The sequence below is a fragment of the Cricetulus griseus genome, chromosome 2 (assembly GCF_003668045.3).
Source record: "Cricetulus griseus strain 17A/GY chromosome 2, alternate assembly CriGri-PICRH-1.0, whole genome shotgun sequence".
Classification (NCBI taxonomy): domain Eukaryota; kingdom Metazoa; phylum Chordata; class Mammalia; order Rodentia; family Cricetidae; genus Cricetulus; species Cricetulus griseus.
The window spans coordinates 44,777,733-44,794,095 of NC_048595.1; the positions used below are offsets into that span (position 1 = coordinate 44,777,733).

The window sequence follows — 16,363 nt, forward strand, 5'->3', positions numbered from 1 at the left end:
TTTCTCCAGTGAACTTTTTGGTGCTTTTTTGAGACTCAATTGGCTATAGATGCTAATTTTGTTGCTGTTCTTGTTTTGTTTCTTCTGGCATCTCTATTTTTTCCCCTTGGTCTGTGTGTCCATTTTTAGGTTAGTGCTATGCTATGTTGGTTACTGTCTCTGTTTAGTGTTTGTGGTGCTTCCAGGTTTGTTTGTTTGTTTTCCTATTGCTATGAAAAATGTTATTGGTATTTTGGTGGGGCTTGTATGGAGTTGTAAGAATCATAACTTATTGGAATAGCATGGGCATCTAAATATTGTTAAAATTTCTAGTTCTGAGCATGGAAATCATTCCATTTTTGTTTCTTTTCATTCCTTTTTGCCAAAGTTTTAATACACTTTTTGTAAACATTTGTGAATTATGTACTTACTATGTTCATGTCTATTTGTGCATGCATGTATATAGGGGTGGTGTATGACACTGTACATATGGGTGGGTGGGGTCAAAGGACAACCCACAGGAGTGTGTTCTTTTATTCCACCATAGAGCTCTGGGGATCAGACTCAGATAGGCTTGGTGGCAAGTGCCCTTACCTGATGAACTATCTCTTCATTTATTGATTTGAAATTATTGAGCTATTCTTGGATCCCTGAAATAAATCCATAAATCCATCTTGATTATGGTAATTGTGTGTTTGTGTGTATGTGTGTTTGTGTTACTGTTTTGGTATCAAGGTAATGCTGAACTCATACAATGAGTTTAGAAGGTTTTCTTCCCCTTTGGATTCTTTAGAATAGTTTGGGAAGACTGTTAGTCCTTTCTTAAAGGTTTGGTAAAATTCAATAGTGAAGCCACCCAGTCCTGTGGGTTTTTTTTTTTTATAACTACTGGCTCAATATTGTTACTTTTTATTTTATTTATTCTTACAGTTTGATTTTGGCAGATCACATGTGTTCAGAAACTGACCTTTTGGTCAAGCTAGGTTTTTCAGTTTGTTGGCATGTAGGTTGTTTGTATTGGTATTGTAGTATTGATTGTAAGGCTTTCTTTCCACCTCTGATTTTATTTATTTGAGTCTTTTTCTCCCAACAATGTCTACGGAAGGTATATTGATTTTACTTGTCTTTTTATAAAATCAATGTTATTTATTTGTTAGTCTTTTTTATATTATAAAATTAAAATTATAAAAAACCACCATTTTCTTTACTTTTTATATTTGTTTTCCTGTTATGCTGTAGAATAAGTTTTCTGTACACTGCTGTGTGAATATAAGATGCTATAATTCATTTAATAAATAAACTGGTCAATAGCTGAACAGGATACAGTTAGGCAGGAAAGCCAAACTGGAGAATGATGGGATGAGGAAGTGTGTGTGTGGGGGGTCAGAGGAGTCTCTGGAAGACTTCCTTCCTTCCTTTCTTTCTTACTCCCTCCCTCCTTCCCTCCCTTCCTTTCTTTCTCTTTCTTTCCTTCTTTCTTTCTTTTTTGAGACAGGGTTGGTTGTCCTGGAACTCACTATGTAGACCAGACTGGCCTTGAACTCAGAGAGATCTGCCTGCTTCTGCCTCCTCAGTTCTGGAATTAAAGGTGTGTGCCACCACCATCTGACTTTAGTTTTTCTTAATTTACCAGAGAAATGGAATATAACTAAGGTATAAAAATTGATATTTTTACCCATTCATTTTGTTTGTTAGATATAATTTTTAAAATCATATGTTATAACTCAATAAGGAAGTTTTGGTATGAATTCATATGGAACTGTTCCAAACTGTGATTGATTAAATTCTACAGAGTATGTACTTGAGATTAAAAAAAAAAAATGCTGATTTAATCTGGGAGTGATAATTGGAAATTAGAAAAATTATAATATTGTCTTTACATAGAACAATTGCGTATTTATACATTCTTAATCTATCTGAGTAAAGTTCTGCACTTTGTGCATTAAGGAAACTGTGAGAACTGAGTAGCATTAGAAAATGGCAGACAAAATTATCAGGTCAGTAGAGGCTTAAAAGGTTTATCCCTGCTGGGCGGTGGTAACACATGCCCCTAGTCCAAGCACTTGGGAGGCAGAGGCAGGCAGATCTCTGTGAGTTTGAGACCAGCCTGGTCTACAAGAGCTAGTTCCAGGACAGCCTCCAAAGCCACAGAGAAACCGTGTCTCAAAAAAACAAAACAAAACCAAGACAAAAGGTTTATTCCTTCAATGTGGGTAACCCTTGGTGACATAATTAAAAAGATCTGAAGAGCTGGAAGGAGAATTAGGCTTGATTTAATAGAACCTCTTGCTTAGTATAGGGTTTATCTTATGGTAATCCTGATAAGTGTCTGAGCTTCCCATTTGAATCCTTGATGATGTAGGAAATTTTATGTCTGCTACATACATAGAAGATTTATTTTTTTTGGTCTTGTTTGTGTATTTATTTAAAAAAACTTTTAGGATTTTCATTTGGCTTTCAGGGGAAGTATGACAGATTATTTGTATGTAATTAATTATAATTAAGCACCAAGTCACTGAAGAATTATCAGGCAAAAGGCTAGTGTAACTTATTGAAAAGGGAGAATTCTCAATGCATTTGAGTGTTTTAACTGCAAGCATTTATTTAATTTATCTGTTTACTTAATCATTTCTAGGGAAAATGCCATTTCTTTTTTCAGTGTTTCATGTGGGAAATTTTCTTCATATATAAAGATAAATAAGTCAGTTTTTCCTCAGATATAGGCAAAGCAATCATATTCTCTGAGTCAATTCACTCATGTTTTTGTTTGCAGACGAACCCTGTGATAGTAAAACAAATGACCCACTTGCTTGGCTGATAGACTTCATGTTAGATACCTTTACATCACATGTTCAAAATATCTGGGAACAATGTGTAGGGAGGAATTGTTTACTTTGGCTCCCAGTTTCAGAGGTGCCAGCCCATCATGACTCGAAGGGCAGGTTGGAGCAGAGAAGTTCATATTTTAGCAGCCAGAAAGGAAAAACAGACTAGAGCCACTTAGAAGACTACCTCTTTCCAGAGACCCACCTTGTACCCCCATCTTTCACCTGTATTGTGATAGTATGAATCTATCAAGGCATTTATCCATTAATTAGGTCAGTGTCTTTGGGTTTTAATTATCGTTGGACTGCCTTCACAGGCATACCCAGACTATACTTCACTAACCTCTCAAATATTTATTCTATCAGCTATTACAGAGTCCATGGCTTCTTTGACTTGGAAAGTTCCCTGTTTTCCCCCTAGACAGTACTTTTAGTTACTCTGTAGGGAAGGAGAAACGGAATCTTGCCCTATTGTAGTGATAAGGGATGGCAGTCTTTTTCTTTTTCTTTTTCTTTTTCTTTTTCTTTTTCTTTTTCTTTTTCTTTTTCTTTTTCTTTTTCTTTTTCCTCTTCCTCTTCCTCTTCAGCTTCCTCTTCCACTTCCTCTTCCTCTTCCTCTTCCTCTTCCTCTTCCTCTTCCTCTTCTTCTTCTTCTTCTTCTTCTTCTTCTTCTTCTTCTTCTTCTTCTTCTTCTTCTTTTGTTTTGGTTTTTCGAGACAGGGTTTCTCTGTATAGCTTTGGAGCCTATCCTGGCACTTGCTCTGGAGACCAGGCTGGCCTCGAACTCACAGAGATCCGCCTGCCTCTGCCTCCCGAGTGTTGGGATTAAAGACATGTGCCGCCAACTCCTGGTGGCAGTCTTTACTTTCACTGAGGCCAAAGTGGATTTTAAGACAAAGTCATCTTGTTGGGCCATGTGAGTTAGTGTTATCAACTTTGCAGGGTATGTGATACACTACTCAGGCATCAAGAAACTATTTAGGTAATTCCATTGCATAGTTCCTGAAAACAGAGTTTTCCTTAAGTCCTGAAGCATTGTAGAATGCTAGTAAACTGATGTTGCTTGAACATGATTTCTACTAATTAGTTTGCTTTATATGTGAGGAAAGTCACTTTCAAACTTTTACAAAAGTGATTAAAATGATTATGAAGTTATGACAATATATCCCTCAACAAGAAATGCAGTTCCTAAATTAGTCCCTTTTTTGTTTGTTTGTTTGCATCACTCTGTCACAAACACATGAATGGCATTGCTGAATTGTGTGGTTAAACATTTTGGTTCTGAAGTAAGACAACTGTTGGTCACATGTCGTGCTTCCAACTTAAGCATGTGACCTTAGTTAGACAAACTATTTAGCTTTTCTGTGAGTTAGGTTGTATTTATCTCTGGAGAATAGTAATACTTCATAGAGTTGTTGTAAGTGTGGATGAGAAATGCATGAGATGTTAGATTCAAAACCTGCAGATTTTAATCTTTAAAGAGCCAGTAGAGAACAGACAAGAGACAACTTAGGAGTTAATAGGAGAGAGTGGTGCTAACCAAAGGGAGTAAGAATGCTGCCTTAGCAGAACTTTTAAAACTGGAGAAGATTAGCATAGTCCCTGAACAAAAGGGAGTAATGAGTGGTATGTGAAGTAGCAGAGATTGTTGTAGCTTGAATTTTGAACAGCAATTAAATTGTTTTACATTTGTTACAGAAATTATTTATTCTTCTGTAATAAATATAGTGATGTTAAATAGAAGATGAGAAATAAGGAAAAATATAATGAATTCTATTCTGTCTAAAAGATGTTCTATAGTGTTTTTATGAAGAAATATATAGAATTTAGCAATCCTTTCCCTAAAGACTGAAATAACATTGCTTTACTGAGGATGCTGAGATGACAAGCGCATAGCTTCTGTGATGAATTCTTTTTTAAGTGGAAGAGGCAGAGGGAAAAGAAGAGCGCTTCAGGCCTTTGGATCCCAGGATGCTGAAGTAGATCCATGAGTGAATAAACTTAGGGCACATTTGGAAGATGCACGATGATTCTGTTCTTATGACAGCCAATATTTCTCTTTCTCTTTTCTTTAGTTGGAGAACACCAACTGACAGGCCATAAAGTGGCAGTTAAGATCTTAAATAGACAGAAGATTCGCAGTTTAGATGTTGTTGGAAAAATAAAACGAGAAATTCAAAATCTTAAACTCTTTCGTCATCCTCATATTATCAAACTGTAAGTATTTTTGTGTTTGAAAATACAAACAAGTCCTGAAATAGTTAAAACAAAATTTTATAAACATTGTGAGTTAATTTTAGAAAATATCAGTTTTCATGTTCATATTCAGTTTTAATTTTAATTCATTTCACCTCTGTCAGTTCTTCAGTGCACATACTTGGTTTAGAATTCAAAGCCATTGCTTCACCATTGGTAGTATTCAAGTGGTAAGCATAGCCTTGGAAGTTGGTTCTTGAGTATTCATTCTGCAGATCACTTGGGCATTCGATACTTCTAAGTTGGTTCTTTTGTTTTATTTATTTCTTCCATTTTTAATTTAAAAGTAACAGCAGGACAGGTGTGCTAGCATATTACAGCAATGTCACTTGGAGACCAGGGCAGGAGGATCATGAATTTGAGGTCAACCTGGGCTACATAGTAAAACTGACAAATAAATAAATAAATAAATAAATAAATAAATAAGTAAATATAGAGCTACAAGCTAGTTAGTAAAATAGAAAGACAAATTAATAAGATATATACATAATCTAGACATTAAGTGTGCAGTAATATTCTATAATATTTAAAGTTCTACTTTTGTTGAGAATAACATAAGCATTCTAGACACAGAAAATTATCTTTATTGTACCTTAAAGCTTGGATGCAGTTTTTATAAAATAAATGTTCATTTGACTTACTCAAGGAGTAACGGTAGCCAGGAATAATGCTGAGCATTCTACATTTATAATTCCATATTGTCATTATGACAAGTCTGTAGGTAGGCTTACTTCATAGATAAGAAGACAGCATATCTAACAGATAGATAACTAGAAAAGTAAAATTGTGGCTCCATGGTTTTACCCAGTTAGATTTATATATTGTTACTCAGATATGTAAAACAGTAACTAGGTATAAACCCAATATGATGCTTTGTAAAGCCAAATTATGTAGTGAATTTAGTAGTGGAAATAGAGAGCCAATCTATATCTTGATTCAGATAAGTTTGCCACATAAGAAAGCTTATTTAAGAGTAGTATAAAGAATCCACATGCTGGTGTTGGTGGCACACGCCTTTAATCCCAGCACTCTGGAGGCAGAGGCAGGTGGATCTCTGTGAGTTTGAGGCCAGCCTGGTCTCCAGAGCGAGCGCCAGGATAGGCTCCAATGCTACACAGAGAAACCCTGTCTCCAAAAACAAAACAAAACAAAACAAACAAAAAAGAGTCCACGTAAAGTGGTCCTCCCAAGTAGCACACAAGGATGAGTCATAAAAAGACCTGAGCAAGGATTTCATGAGCAGATGTGAGAAGGACTCTGCTTGCTAATGGAGCCTTAAAAGATGGAGGAAGGGGCTCTGAGACAACACAGGACTGCCTCCAAAAGCCAAAAATTCAAAGAAGCGGACTTTGCTCCTAGACTCTCCAGAAGGCATCTTAATTCATGTCAGCTTTCTAATCCACAGAACTATAAGATAATGTATGTGCGTTGTTTTCAGCTTAAGTTTGAAGTATGGAGGCAATAGAAACCAGTGCAACACTGTGCTGGTTAATTTTCATCAGCTTGACAAACTAGAGTTACCTGGGAAGAGAGAATCCCAGTTAAGGGATTTCCCTGTCAGTTTGATCTATAGGTATGTCTGTGGGGCATTTTCTTGATTAATGACTGGTATTAGAGGGTCTAGCCCACTGTGAGCAATGCCAGCCCTGAGAGGATAGTCCTGGGTTGTATAAAACAAGATGAACAAGCCACAGAAAGTGATCCAATAATCAGTGTTCTTTCACAGTCTTTACTTGAGTTCCTGCCTCCAGGTTCCTACCTTAAATTCCTTTAGTTACTTCTCTTCATGATGGAATATAATCTGTAAGATGAAATAAACCCTTTCCTCCCCAAGTCACTTTTGGTCAGTGTTTTATCATAGCAACAGAGAAGCAAACAGAACAAAGAGTTATTTGTGATTTATTCTCCCTCCAACAAGGAAAGCCCTGGCTGTCCTGGAACTCACTATATGTAGAGCAGGCTAGCCTCAAACTCACAGATAGCTGCCTGTTTCTGACTCCAAGTGTTAGAAATTAAAGACAGGTGCTACCATGACCAGCTTGTGGATTCCTAAAACTAGTGGTTGGTTCAATTATTATAGGCTTTGAAATATTTAGTTTTTAATTATTGTACTTTTTGTCAATGAACTATTGCAAATTAAAATATTTGGTGATGGAGCTCACACCATCTTGCCAATATCAAGAATATGCCACTTACTGTTCCCATCTGGCTAATACTTGGTTTGGTGTGCCACTGCGTGACATAATTGCCATGAGACTTTCAGTTTTATAGTAAGCTTCAAAGCTGTGGGATACTTCCTTTAGGTTCATTCCATCATAAACAGAGTCAGTGGCAGTATTTGATTTTAAGACTGTCCAGTGCCAGGTGCTGGATGACCCTAGAATGTGCATCTTAAAGTTTTGGAAGATTAGTGTAAAATATAACCTATCAAGGACAATGCACCTCTCCTCCCATTCGTTTTCTAACTTTTGAATGGGATGCTTCAAGGGTTATGTAAGAAGTAACTGTTGGCATTGGTGGAATGCCTAATTTGTGATAAGCATTGGCCTCCTGTGAGCTGATTCTCCTTGAGCTGACTCCAAGTAGTTCTCAGTTAACTGAAGCAGTTCATATCCCTTTTTTTTTCCCCTTTTAAAAGACAGTCTTGCTGTGTAACTTGGGCTGGCCTAGGACTTCTGTGTAATTCAGCTGACCTTACAATCAAATTCACAATCCTGTGTAACCTAAGCAAATTCACAATCCTGTGTTTGCTTCCCTAATGCAGAGGTTCTAGGCCTGTGACACTGGTCCTTCTCATATCTGACTTGACTAAATGTTTGTAATGATGTCGGTGGCATGTAAGCTGGTTTTTGTTGCTTGGTAACTATTATGTATGAGAAATGGCCAGACTTTATGCTTCGGCTTCACTTTCAGAATGCTAACCCTGAAAGCTCCTATTTGGGGTATGTGACCTAGATTTGTTCTGCTCTTACAACATAGATTGCATTTGCCACTATTCTAATTCAATTTCTGTTGCTGTGGTAAAATAGCCTGACAAAAAGCAGTTTAGGGGAGCAAAGGGTTTGTATAATTACATGTTACAGTCTGCTGTTAGGGGGACGTCAAATCAGAACACAGTAGCTAGTCACATGTCCACAGCCAAGAGCAGAGAGAAATGGAATGCCCCCTGCTGGTCACCTGCTGCATGCTTATACTCAGCTAGCCCTTTTCGCTCTTAAGCAGTTCAGGGCCCACCCCATAAAGTGGTGCCACCACAGCAGGCTGAGTCTCCCTACAACAATTAACAACACACAGTCCCCAACAGACATCCAATATATAGTCTCATCTGATCTAGATCATATCTCAGGTGGGCGATCCTTCTCAGATGACTCTAGGTTGTGGCAGAATGATGATTAAAACTATCATCATTTTTACAGTCAGTAAAAATCAGTGGTTGTTATGGAATTTAAAATCTTATTTCTAACATAATTTATCAGGCTTATCTTGTCCTTGTTTCTATAATTTAACATTCCTTGTCTCATTCTGATTTAAAACTAGTTATTGTTACATTGTTCTAAAGTAGGTACAGAACCGCCTCATAGTTGATTAGCAAGTAATTAGTAAAGATGAACCCAGTGCTTAAAGCTCTTGATTTTTCAGCTATGAGCTTAAGTTATTCACATTGCTTCTTTAATTGTAAATCTGAATTTTTTAAAAATGAAAAACACTCATGTTTTCTTCCTACTGAGACTTATTGACATAGCCTCTAATAATGTTAGAGTTAGAGAGAGAGAGAGAGAGAGAGAGAGAGAGAGAGAGAGAGAGAGGAGAGAGGGAGGGGGAGGGGGAGGGGAAGGGGGAGGGAATAGAGGGAGAGGGAGAGAGAATGTGTACATGTGTGTGTGTGAAGGGGCAATGGGAAGTAGGCAATAAACCCATAATAGTCAATGTGTCATTTGCAGTAAAGATGTAAGGAACCTGGAAGAGGAATATTATACACAGAACAGCTAACAATACAAAGGACTTGAAGTGGAAAACCCTGCACTCCAGTAATTAAGGGAGCAGAATGATCTAGGGCAGTAGTTCTGAACCTGTGAGTCATGTCCCCTTTGGGGGTCACATATCAGATAACAGTAGCAAAATATAGTTATAGTTATGAGCTAGCAACCACAATAATTTTATGGTTGTGGTCACCACAACATGAGGAACTGTATTAAAGGGTTCACAGCATTAGGGAGGTTGAAACCCACTGATCCCTAGGGGTTTAGAGTGATACAATCAGAGACATAAAGGGGAGTCAGACTAGCATGCTAAGGACTTTAACTTCCACTCTTGAGTAAGATGAAAAGTCACTGAAATATGTTGACCAAAGTGAGACGTCATCCAACTTAACATGCAGACCATATTTGGGCAAATCCTGAAGTAAGGAAAAAAGTCAGGAGTCAATTGCAGTAGTCTGGGTGAAAGGTGATGGTGGTATAGAGTACCACACCATGCGATAGATGTTTTATGCCTGCTCTGTATATGCTTTCAGGGTGGAGTTAACATTTACTGAGAGAAAACATAGATTTATGAAAGAAGAATAACTCCAAGTACCTGGGATGGGTAAATAGAAGACTATTGTTGCTAGTGACTAAAGGGAAAGGTTCCATGAAGAGCAGGTTTGTGATGGTGTGTTAGGAGTTAGTATCAAACATTTGACTTTGGTTTTCTGAAGCTGACAGGAGGCATCCTAGTGAGGATGTTCTTGAATAGCTGAGTCTGGAATTCAGGGCAAAGTTATATATAGATAGTCTCTTAGGGTTTCTATTGCTGTGAAGAGACACCATGGCCATGGCAACTCATGAAGGAAAACATTTCACTGGGGCTGGCTTACAGTTCATAGGGTTAGTCCATTATCGTCATTGCAGGAAGCATGGTGGCATACAGGCAGACACAGTACTAGAGAGGTAGCTGAGTGTTCTACATCTGAATCCACAGGCAGCAGAAAGAGAAATGAGACACTGGCCTGGCTTGAGCATCTGAGAACTCAAAGCCTGCCCCCAGTGACACCTTCTTCCAGCAAGGCCATGCCTACTCCAACAAGGCCACACTTCCCAATACTGCCACTCCCAAAGGGCCTATGGGGGCCGTTTTTATTCAGACCACCACAGATAGCATACCCTAAGATTGGATAAGAAAACTGAGAACCATCAAGAGCCTGTGTACGGAAGAGCAAGTCCAAGGACTGAGCTCCAGGGCACTGTGTCTTAATGCAAAACAAGTGAAATATTTTACAAATGACATCATGGCTATACGTTGCTACGCCAGAAACCTAGATGGGCATTTTTGTGTCTTTTTATTTGTCAAAATTATTGAATAATAATAAATTCACAAGGTACAGCCCTTTCAATGGCAGCAGTTTGCCAGATAACCCTATCTATTTTGGTAATTTGGCTGAAGCTAATATATGTCTTTTGGTTTGTTTTTGATTTTTTTTGTTTTGTTTTTCTTTTCTTTTTTTCTAGATAGGATTTCTCTGTGTATCTCTGGCTATCCTAGAACTTGCTCTGTAGACCTGGCTGGCCTCGAACTCACAGAGAATCCTCCTGCCTCTGTCTTCAAGTGCTGGGATTAAAGATGTGCACCAACACCACCTGTTTGTTCTAATCTTAATCATCCATGTTAACTCTCACACCATATTAGTACACAGTGAATCTTAATCTCTCTCTCTCTCTCTCTCTCTCTCTCTCTCTCTCTCTCTCTCTGTGTGTGTGTGTGTGTGTGTGTGTGTGTATTTACAGAATGAATACAAGTTAAAGAGGCTACTATAGAGTTCCAGAGTTTCAGAATTGTGCTAATAGAAATGCAAATGGAGTCTATATTAATAAGACAAAGGAACTCAAACCAGCTCCCAGATGGAGTTGTTGCTGAGGCCATAGAGTCAGGGTTGAAATCTAAGATTTAATCAACTATACTAGACTGAGGAAGAATAGCAAATCTAGGTTCAAATGGGCCATCAGATGGATCAGTGAATAAGAAAAATCAAGTAGGCCTCATCCACAGCAGCAGATCAGTTGAATTGAAGTGGCAGGGACATTCATCCTTGGTGTGTGTTGGTCTCAGATGATGGGCTTTTGGACTTACGGCATAGCTGTGCTAGGCACTTACCACTTTACGGAATCCAGGTGAGGGAGCCATACACTTAATCTGGTGTGTTGCCTAAGTTCCCCCATCCCCTTTCTTTTAGGAGTTGTTTTGTTTTTAATTGTGTGTGTGTGTGTGTGTGTGTGTGTGTGTGTGTGTGTGTGTGTGTGTGTGTAGGTATGTGATTGTAGGTGCCCTTGAAATTCAGAAAACGGTTGGATCTCCTGCAGCTGGAGGTACATGCAGTTGACCTACCATGTGTGGTTCTGGGAACTGAGCTCAGAGCCACTGAGCAGTGTATGCCCTTATCTGCTGAACCATCTCTCCAGCTCCCAAACTTTTTTATACAATATGGAGTAATTTAGGCTGAAGATATAGCTGATCTCAACAGATTATCAACTGTTTTTACTGCTAATATTCAGTAAGGTGAAAACTGAGAAGTGACTTAAGAGATTTGGCAAAGTAGAGGTTACTGGTTATTAAAACTTTTATTAGAATGTTACAGGAAAAATATAATATGAAGAAAGAATATGTGATGAAGAGAAACAAAAGCTTTGGACAGGAGGAAGAGAGAACGGTGGTAACTAGACAAAAATATACAGTCTAAAGGGGGTGTTTTTAAAGATGGATAATGTTATAGATGTTTGTGGATCACAATAAAGAATGATTAGATCAAGAACAACTATGGATGCAGGAGAAAGGGGAGGGCTAATTGTAGGAGCTAAGTTGCTTAGCAGGTATGAGGATAGAATTCATTACATAATTGGAGGAGTTATTTTAGAAAATCTATGACCGTGGAGATGTTGGCTGTGTGTGGAGGGAGGAAAGATAATTAGAAATGAGGAAGTCTGGGAACCTAGAGGCTATCTGCTAGACAGATACCATAAATAGGTGGCATCTGTGCCCAAGTGAAAAGAATAGCAATGAGGAAAAAGATGGTTTAGAGAGTTAGCAAGGAGATCCTTGTGTGGTACTGTGTTATAGTAGTGTATGCTACAGAGACTGTGGGTTTTGTTTGGTTCCTTTGCTTGCTTGTTTTGAGGCAGGGTCTTATTATGTAGCCCAAGATGGCCTTGAACTTGACAGGTAGTAACCTTGAACTTACGATTCTGAGGAAGATTAAACTGAAAATTTCCTTTGCACCACAGTTTATTGCTAGATTGTTCAAATATTCAGCACTTAAGATTTAATTAAATGGGCTGGAGAGATGGCTCAGTGATTAAGATTACTGTCTGCTCTTCCAGAGGTCCTGGGTTCCATCCTCAGCACCCACATGTTGGCTCACAACTGTCTATAACTCGAGTGCTGTAGAATCTGATGCTCTTTTCTGGATTGCAGAAAAAATGTCCATATACATAAGAAAGATATAATTTAATATTCAGTTAATGAATTGATGAATCTACGCTCTAAATAGCAATGGGTACTTGTATGTCAGAAAGAGACTTTTTATTTTTTATTTTTTGGCAAGAGGTTCACAGTATCACGTAGTCTTTAAGATAAACAGATGAGATAGAAATCTTATCAATTCTCCAACTCTTAAGAGTTAGGAAGAGTGGACAAAATTGAAGGTATCATCTTGAGGACAAACCAACTGATTCCCTCTGAGAAAAGCAAACCAACTATGAACAATCTATAAGTTAAAACAGACAGCTCAACCAATTGAAATGTATAGGTGGTATTTGGGTCAAATTCTTAAAAAAAGAAAAAAGAAAGATTGTAATTAGGAAACCCTATGATTAGATATTTGATGATACTCATCGTTTTCTAAGTGTGTATGTGATGGTGATTTTGCATTCTGTTCATATGTATGCATATACACATGTGTATGTGTATATTTTAAGAAAGTATCCACTAGAAAATATTTAATCTGTTTATAGAGAAAAATGAAAGAAAATTCATTTTGATTTGGTGGTCAAAAGATATGCTCTATAAAGTTAGTAATCAGGGCATATTTATCCTATTTTCTAAACTGTTATGGAGATCATTGATTTTCCATGCATGAAAAAAGAAGAACACTGTCATCCCAATAAAATTTTCCCAACGACACAAGCATTTTTGGGAGAAGATATGTATGATATTTTGCAAGTACTAGATATTGTATAATTCCACAAGCTTTCTAGTTATATTAGCATCACAAACTATCTCTAGAAAACATCTGGTACCTGAAATTGAGCATTCACATGGACTGTAACTTGGCAATTCAACTCATCAGTATTTATCAAGAGAAAGATCTCACCATGTGCAAAAATGTTCAGCTAGCACGTAGTAGCATAATTGTAGAAACAAGCTCAGTGCACTTCTGTGGTAGAGAGTTGAGTACATAGGCTCTGGTAGTAGAAGGGTAAGTCAATAAATACAGTAGTCAAATCATATAGCTGTAGCACACAGCAATATCAACTGCTTCTCAAAGAAGTTCTCCAGTATTACATGATATATGCCATTTTAAATCTAAAACCATTAAGACAGGTCTACGGATATTAAATAGAAGCTTAAAAGAAGCATATAAACTTGTATGTTTATATTTTGTTATATCAAAATAAAACTAAGATGAAAGCAAGAGAAGGCTGCACAGAGCTTCAGGACAGTGGCTTTCTTGGGGGAGAGTTGGGGGAGGCAGGGGAAGACAGCTTTCTGTGTGGTTACATGAGAGGGATTGGCAAGGCCTGCCTTACTGTCTGGGTGATATTGGGATATTATTAAAATAGCAATCAACTAAAGAAAGACCATCCATAGAGGAAATGAGTGTCAGCAGTCCAGGGTAATTACTATATTTTTATACAACTGTGTTAAAATTAAAGAAAATCTTACTCTATATACTTGACAATATAGATAGTATTTTAAGATCTTAATAGTTATGACTACTGAACAGGGATATGCATTAATTTTTTTAGTCACTTCAGAAAGATTACTTTTTTCCTTGAGTCATATATGTTACTTTGTAAGTTTATTGCATAAAAATGCATATACTCTTACCAGCTTGACATTGCTTAGTGATTGTCTGGATAATTGCTTTTTTTCTTAATTAAAAATGTCCCTGAAAAATTTCCTAAAGCACATTATTTTTCATTTCATTATGTTTCTTGAAGTATTTTCATATAATTATCATAAGTTACCTTTTAATAATCCAGGAATTTCCCTTTCTTACCAACTCCCTAATATGAAGCTGATTTCCTAGGACTCTAATTTTCCAAAAAATTGTTTCCCTTTGTTTTACTGGTTGATATTTTGCCATTTTTTAAAAACTTCAGATTGTTCTGATATTGATCCAAGCTATTTATATTTTTAAAGTAATGTATGCATTAATTTACATAGTTTGTTGTAAATAATTTTCCAGATGCAAACTCATTGATCAAATTACCATCATTATGAAACATGTAATTACAAACTGAGAGGTATGTGTTGTAAAGCCAATGTAAATATGTCTGTGCAAGCAAATTGCCTCGTTTACACTCGGAAGGTGGCCTGTAAGCTAAATTCTAAAGGATGACTAAAAGGGAGGTGCTAAAGGATGTACCTCAAAAAGAGTTACCCTGTCAGTAGAAATAGCCTGTATAAAGAAGCTGCAGCAGGGGAAAGCAAAGCATAATTAATAAAAAGTAGTGGGGCTGCCATTTTGGGAATTGTTATTTGACAAATAACAGAGGTAATGGGGCCTGATTAATTTGGAACCTTAAGAGAGATAGAAAACTTCTGGCAGGGGTTGGAGAGATGGCACAGTGGTTAAGAGCACTGAATGCTCTTCCAGATGACCTGGGCTCTCTTCCCAGCACTCACATGGCAGCTCACAACTGTCTGTAACTCCAGTTCCATGGCAAAACACCAATGCACATAAAATTTTTTTTAATCTTTTCTTTTCTCTTTTTATTATTATTATTAATTCAAGTTAGGGAACAGGCTTGTTTCACATGTAATTCCCCTCTCCCTCTCCCTCCCCTCACCCCCATTCCATCTCCCCCATCTCCAACCTACCCCCACCCCATCCACCCACCACTCCCAAGGCAGGGTAGGGCCCCTAACAGGGGCTCCACAAAGTCCACCAAATCTTCCTGTGCTGGGCCTAGGCCCCTCCCCATGTGTCTAGAGACAGAGCACATCCCTTCAAGTGGGATGGGCTCTCAAAGTCCCCCCCACACACCAGGGCAAAACGCCAGTCCAGCTCCGGAGGCTCCCAGGAGTACAGGGGCCTCCCCATTGACATCCATGATCAGGGGGCTGGATCAGTCCTGTACTGGCCTCCCAAAGAGCGTCTGGGGTCGATATGCTTTCCCTTTTTCAGGCCAACTGTTTCTGTGGGTTTCTCCAACCTGGGACAGACCCTTTCATTCTTCATTCCTCCCTCTCTTCAACTAGGTTCCAGATTTCAGCTCAGTGTATTTCTGTGGATGTCTGTCTCTGCTTCCATCAGCCACTGGATGAGGACTCTGGTCTGTGATGAGTCGGCGGAAAGCTAATCTTTTAAAAAAACAAAACCAACAAATAAACAAAAACCTTCTGGCCCCAAAGTTCAGATATGTGTTTAAAGATAATCTTTATTCAATGTCTAACTACAGTTAGACTGCAAGTTCTCCCAATAGATAATCCAACTTTTAGTCTCACACAAGAGCAATACAAGGAGGTATTCCATAAGTACTAAGATTTCTTATTTGATTGTTTATGCCTGGCACTTAGTGAGTGCTCAGTCATGGTAGCTGCAGTTTTTGTTGCTATAATTTGGCCTTTGATGTGTGATAGCATATGCTGTGGAATTAGAGGCTTCAAGAGATAATTCAGCCCAGCAGTATCCTATGAAGACGTGATATATTTCAAAGAATCAGCAGCTACCATTATCTGAGTTTCATCATTTCATTCATGTCTTATTCAGAATGGATAATCACAAATGTGTTTGGTAACAATAAATCAGATCAGAAAAATGAGTTGATAACAATAGATGCTTCCACCTACTCTATTCAATTTGCTTGATCACTTTGATGCCTATCAAAATAGCCTTCATCAAACCATTTCTTTCAGAGTGTGTAAATAAAATTACCTTCCCACAGTTCATGTGAAATAGTCTCAACTTTATTTCTGTTATTGTCATTTGATTTACATAAAATGGGATACCCTGCCATTTGTGTCTTTGAAGACTAAAGTTACCATTAGAAGTATTTTTCCAGGCCAGGTATGGTGTTATACACCTGTAATTCCAGAATGTGGGAGCC

General features: G+C 37.8%; 1 protein-coding gene across 2 annotated transcripts in view; it reads left to right on the top strand.

Moving 5' to 3' along the window:
- Prkaa2 (protein kinase AMP-activated catalytic subunit alpha 2) overlaps positions 1 to 16,363 on the top strand; it is a 73,738-nt gene that overhangs the window by 20,139 nt on the left and 37,236 nt on the right. Inside the window, exon 2 of one of the 2 annotated variants that reach the window (XM_027402338.2) lies at positions 4,880 to 5,021. The exons of the other annotated variant lie outside the window; for it this stretch is intronic. Coding sequence (XP_027258139.1) covers positions 4,880 to 5,021 — 142 coding nt within the window. The remainder of the gene's footprint in view (positions 1 to 4,879; positions 5,022 to 16,363) is intronic. 2 annotated transcript variants of the gene reach the window in all.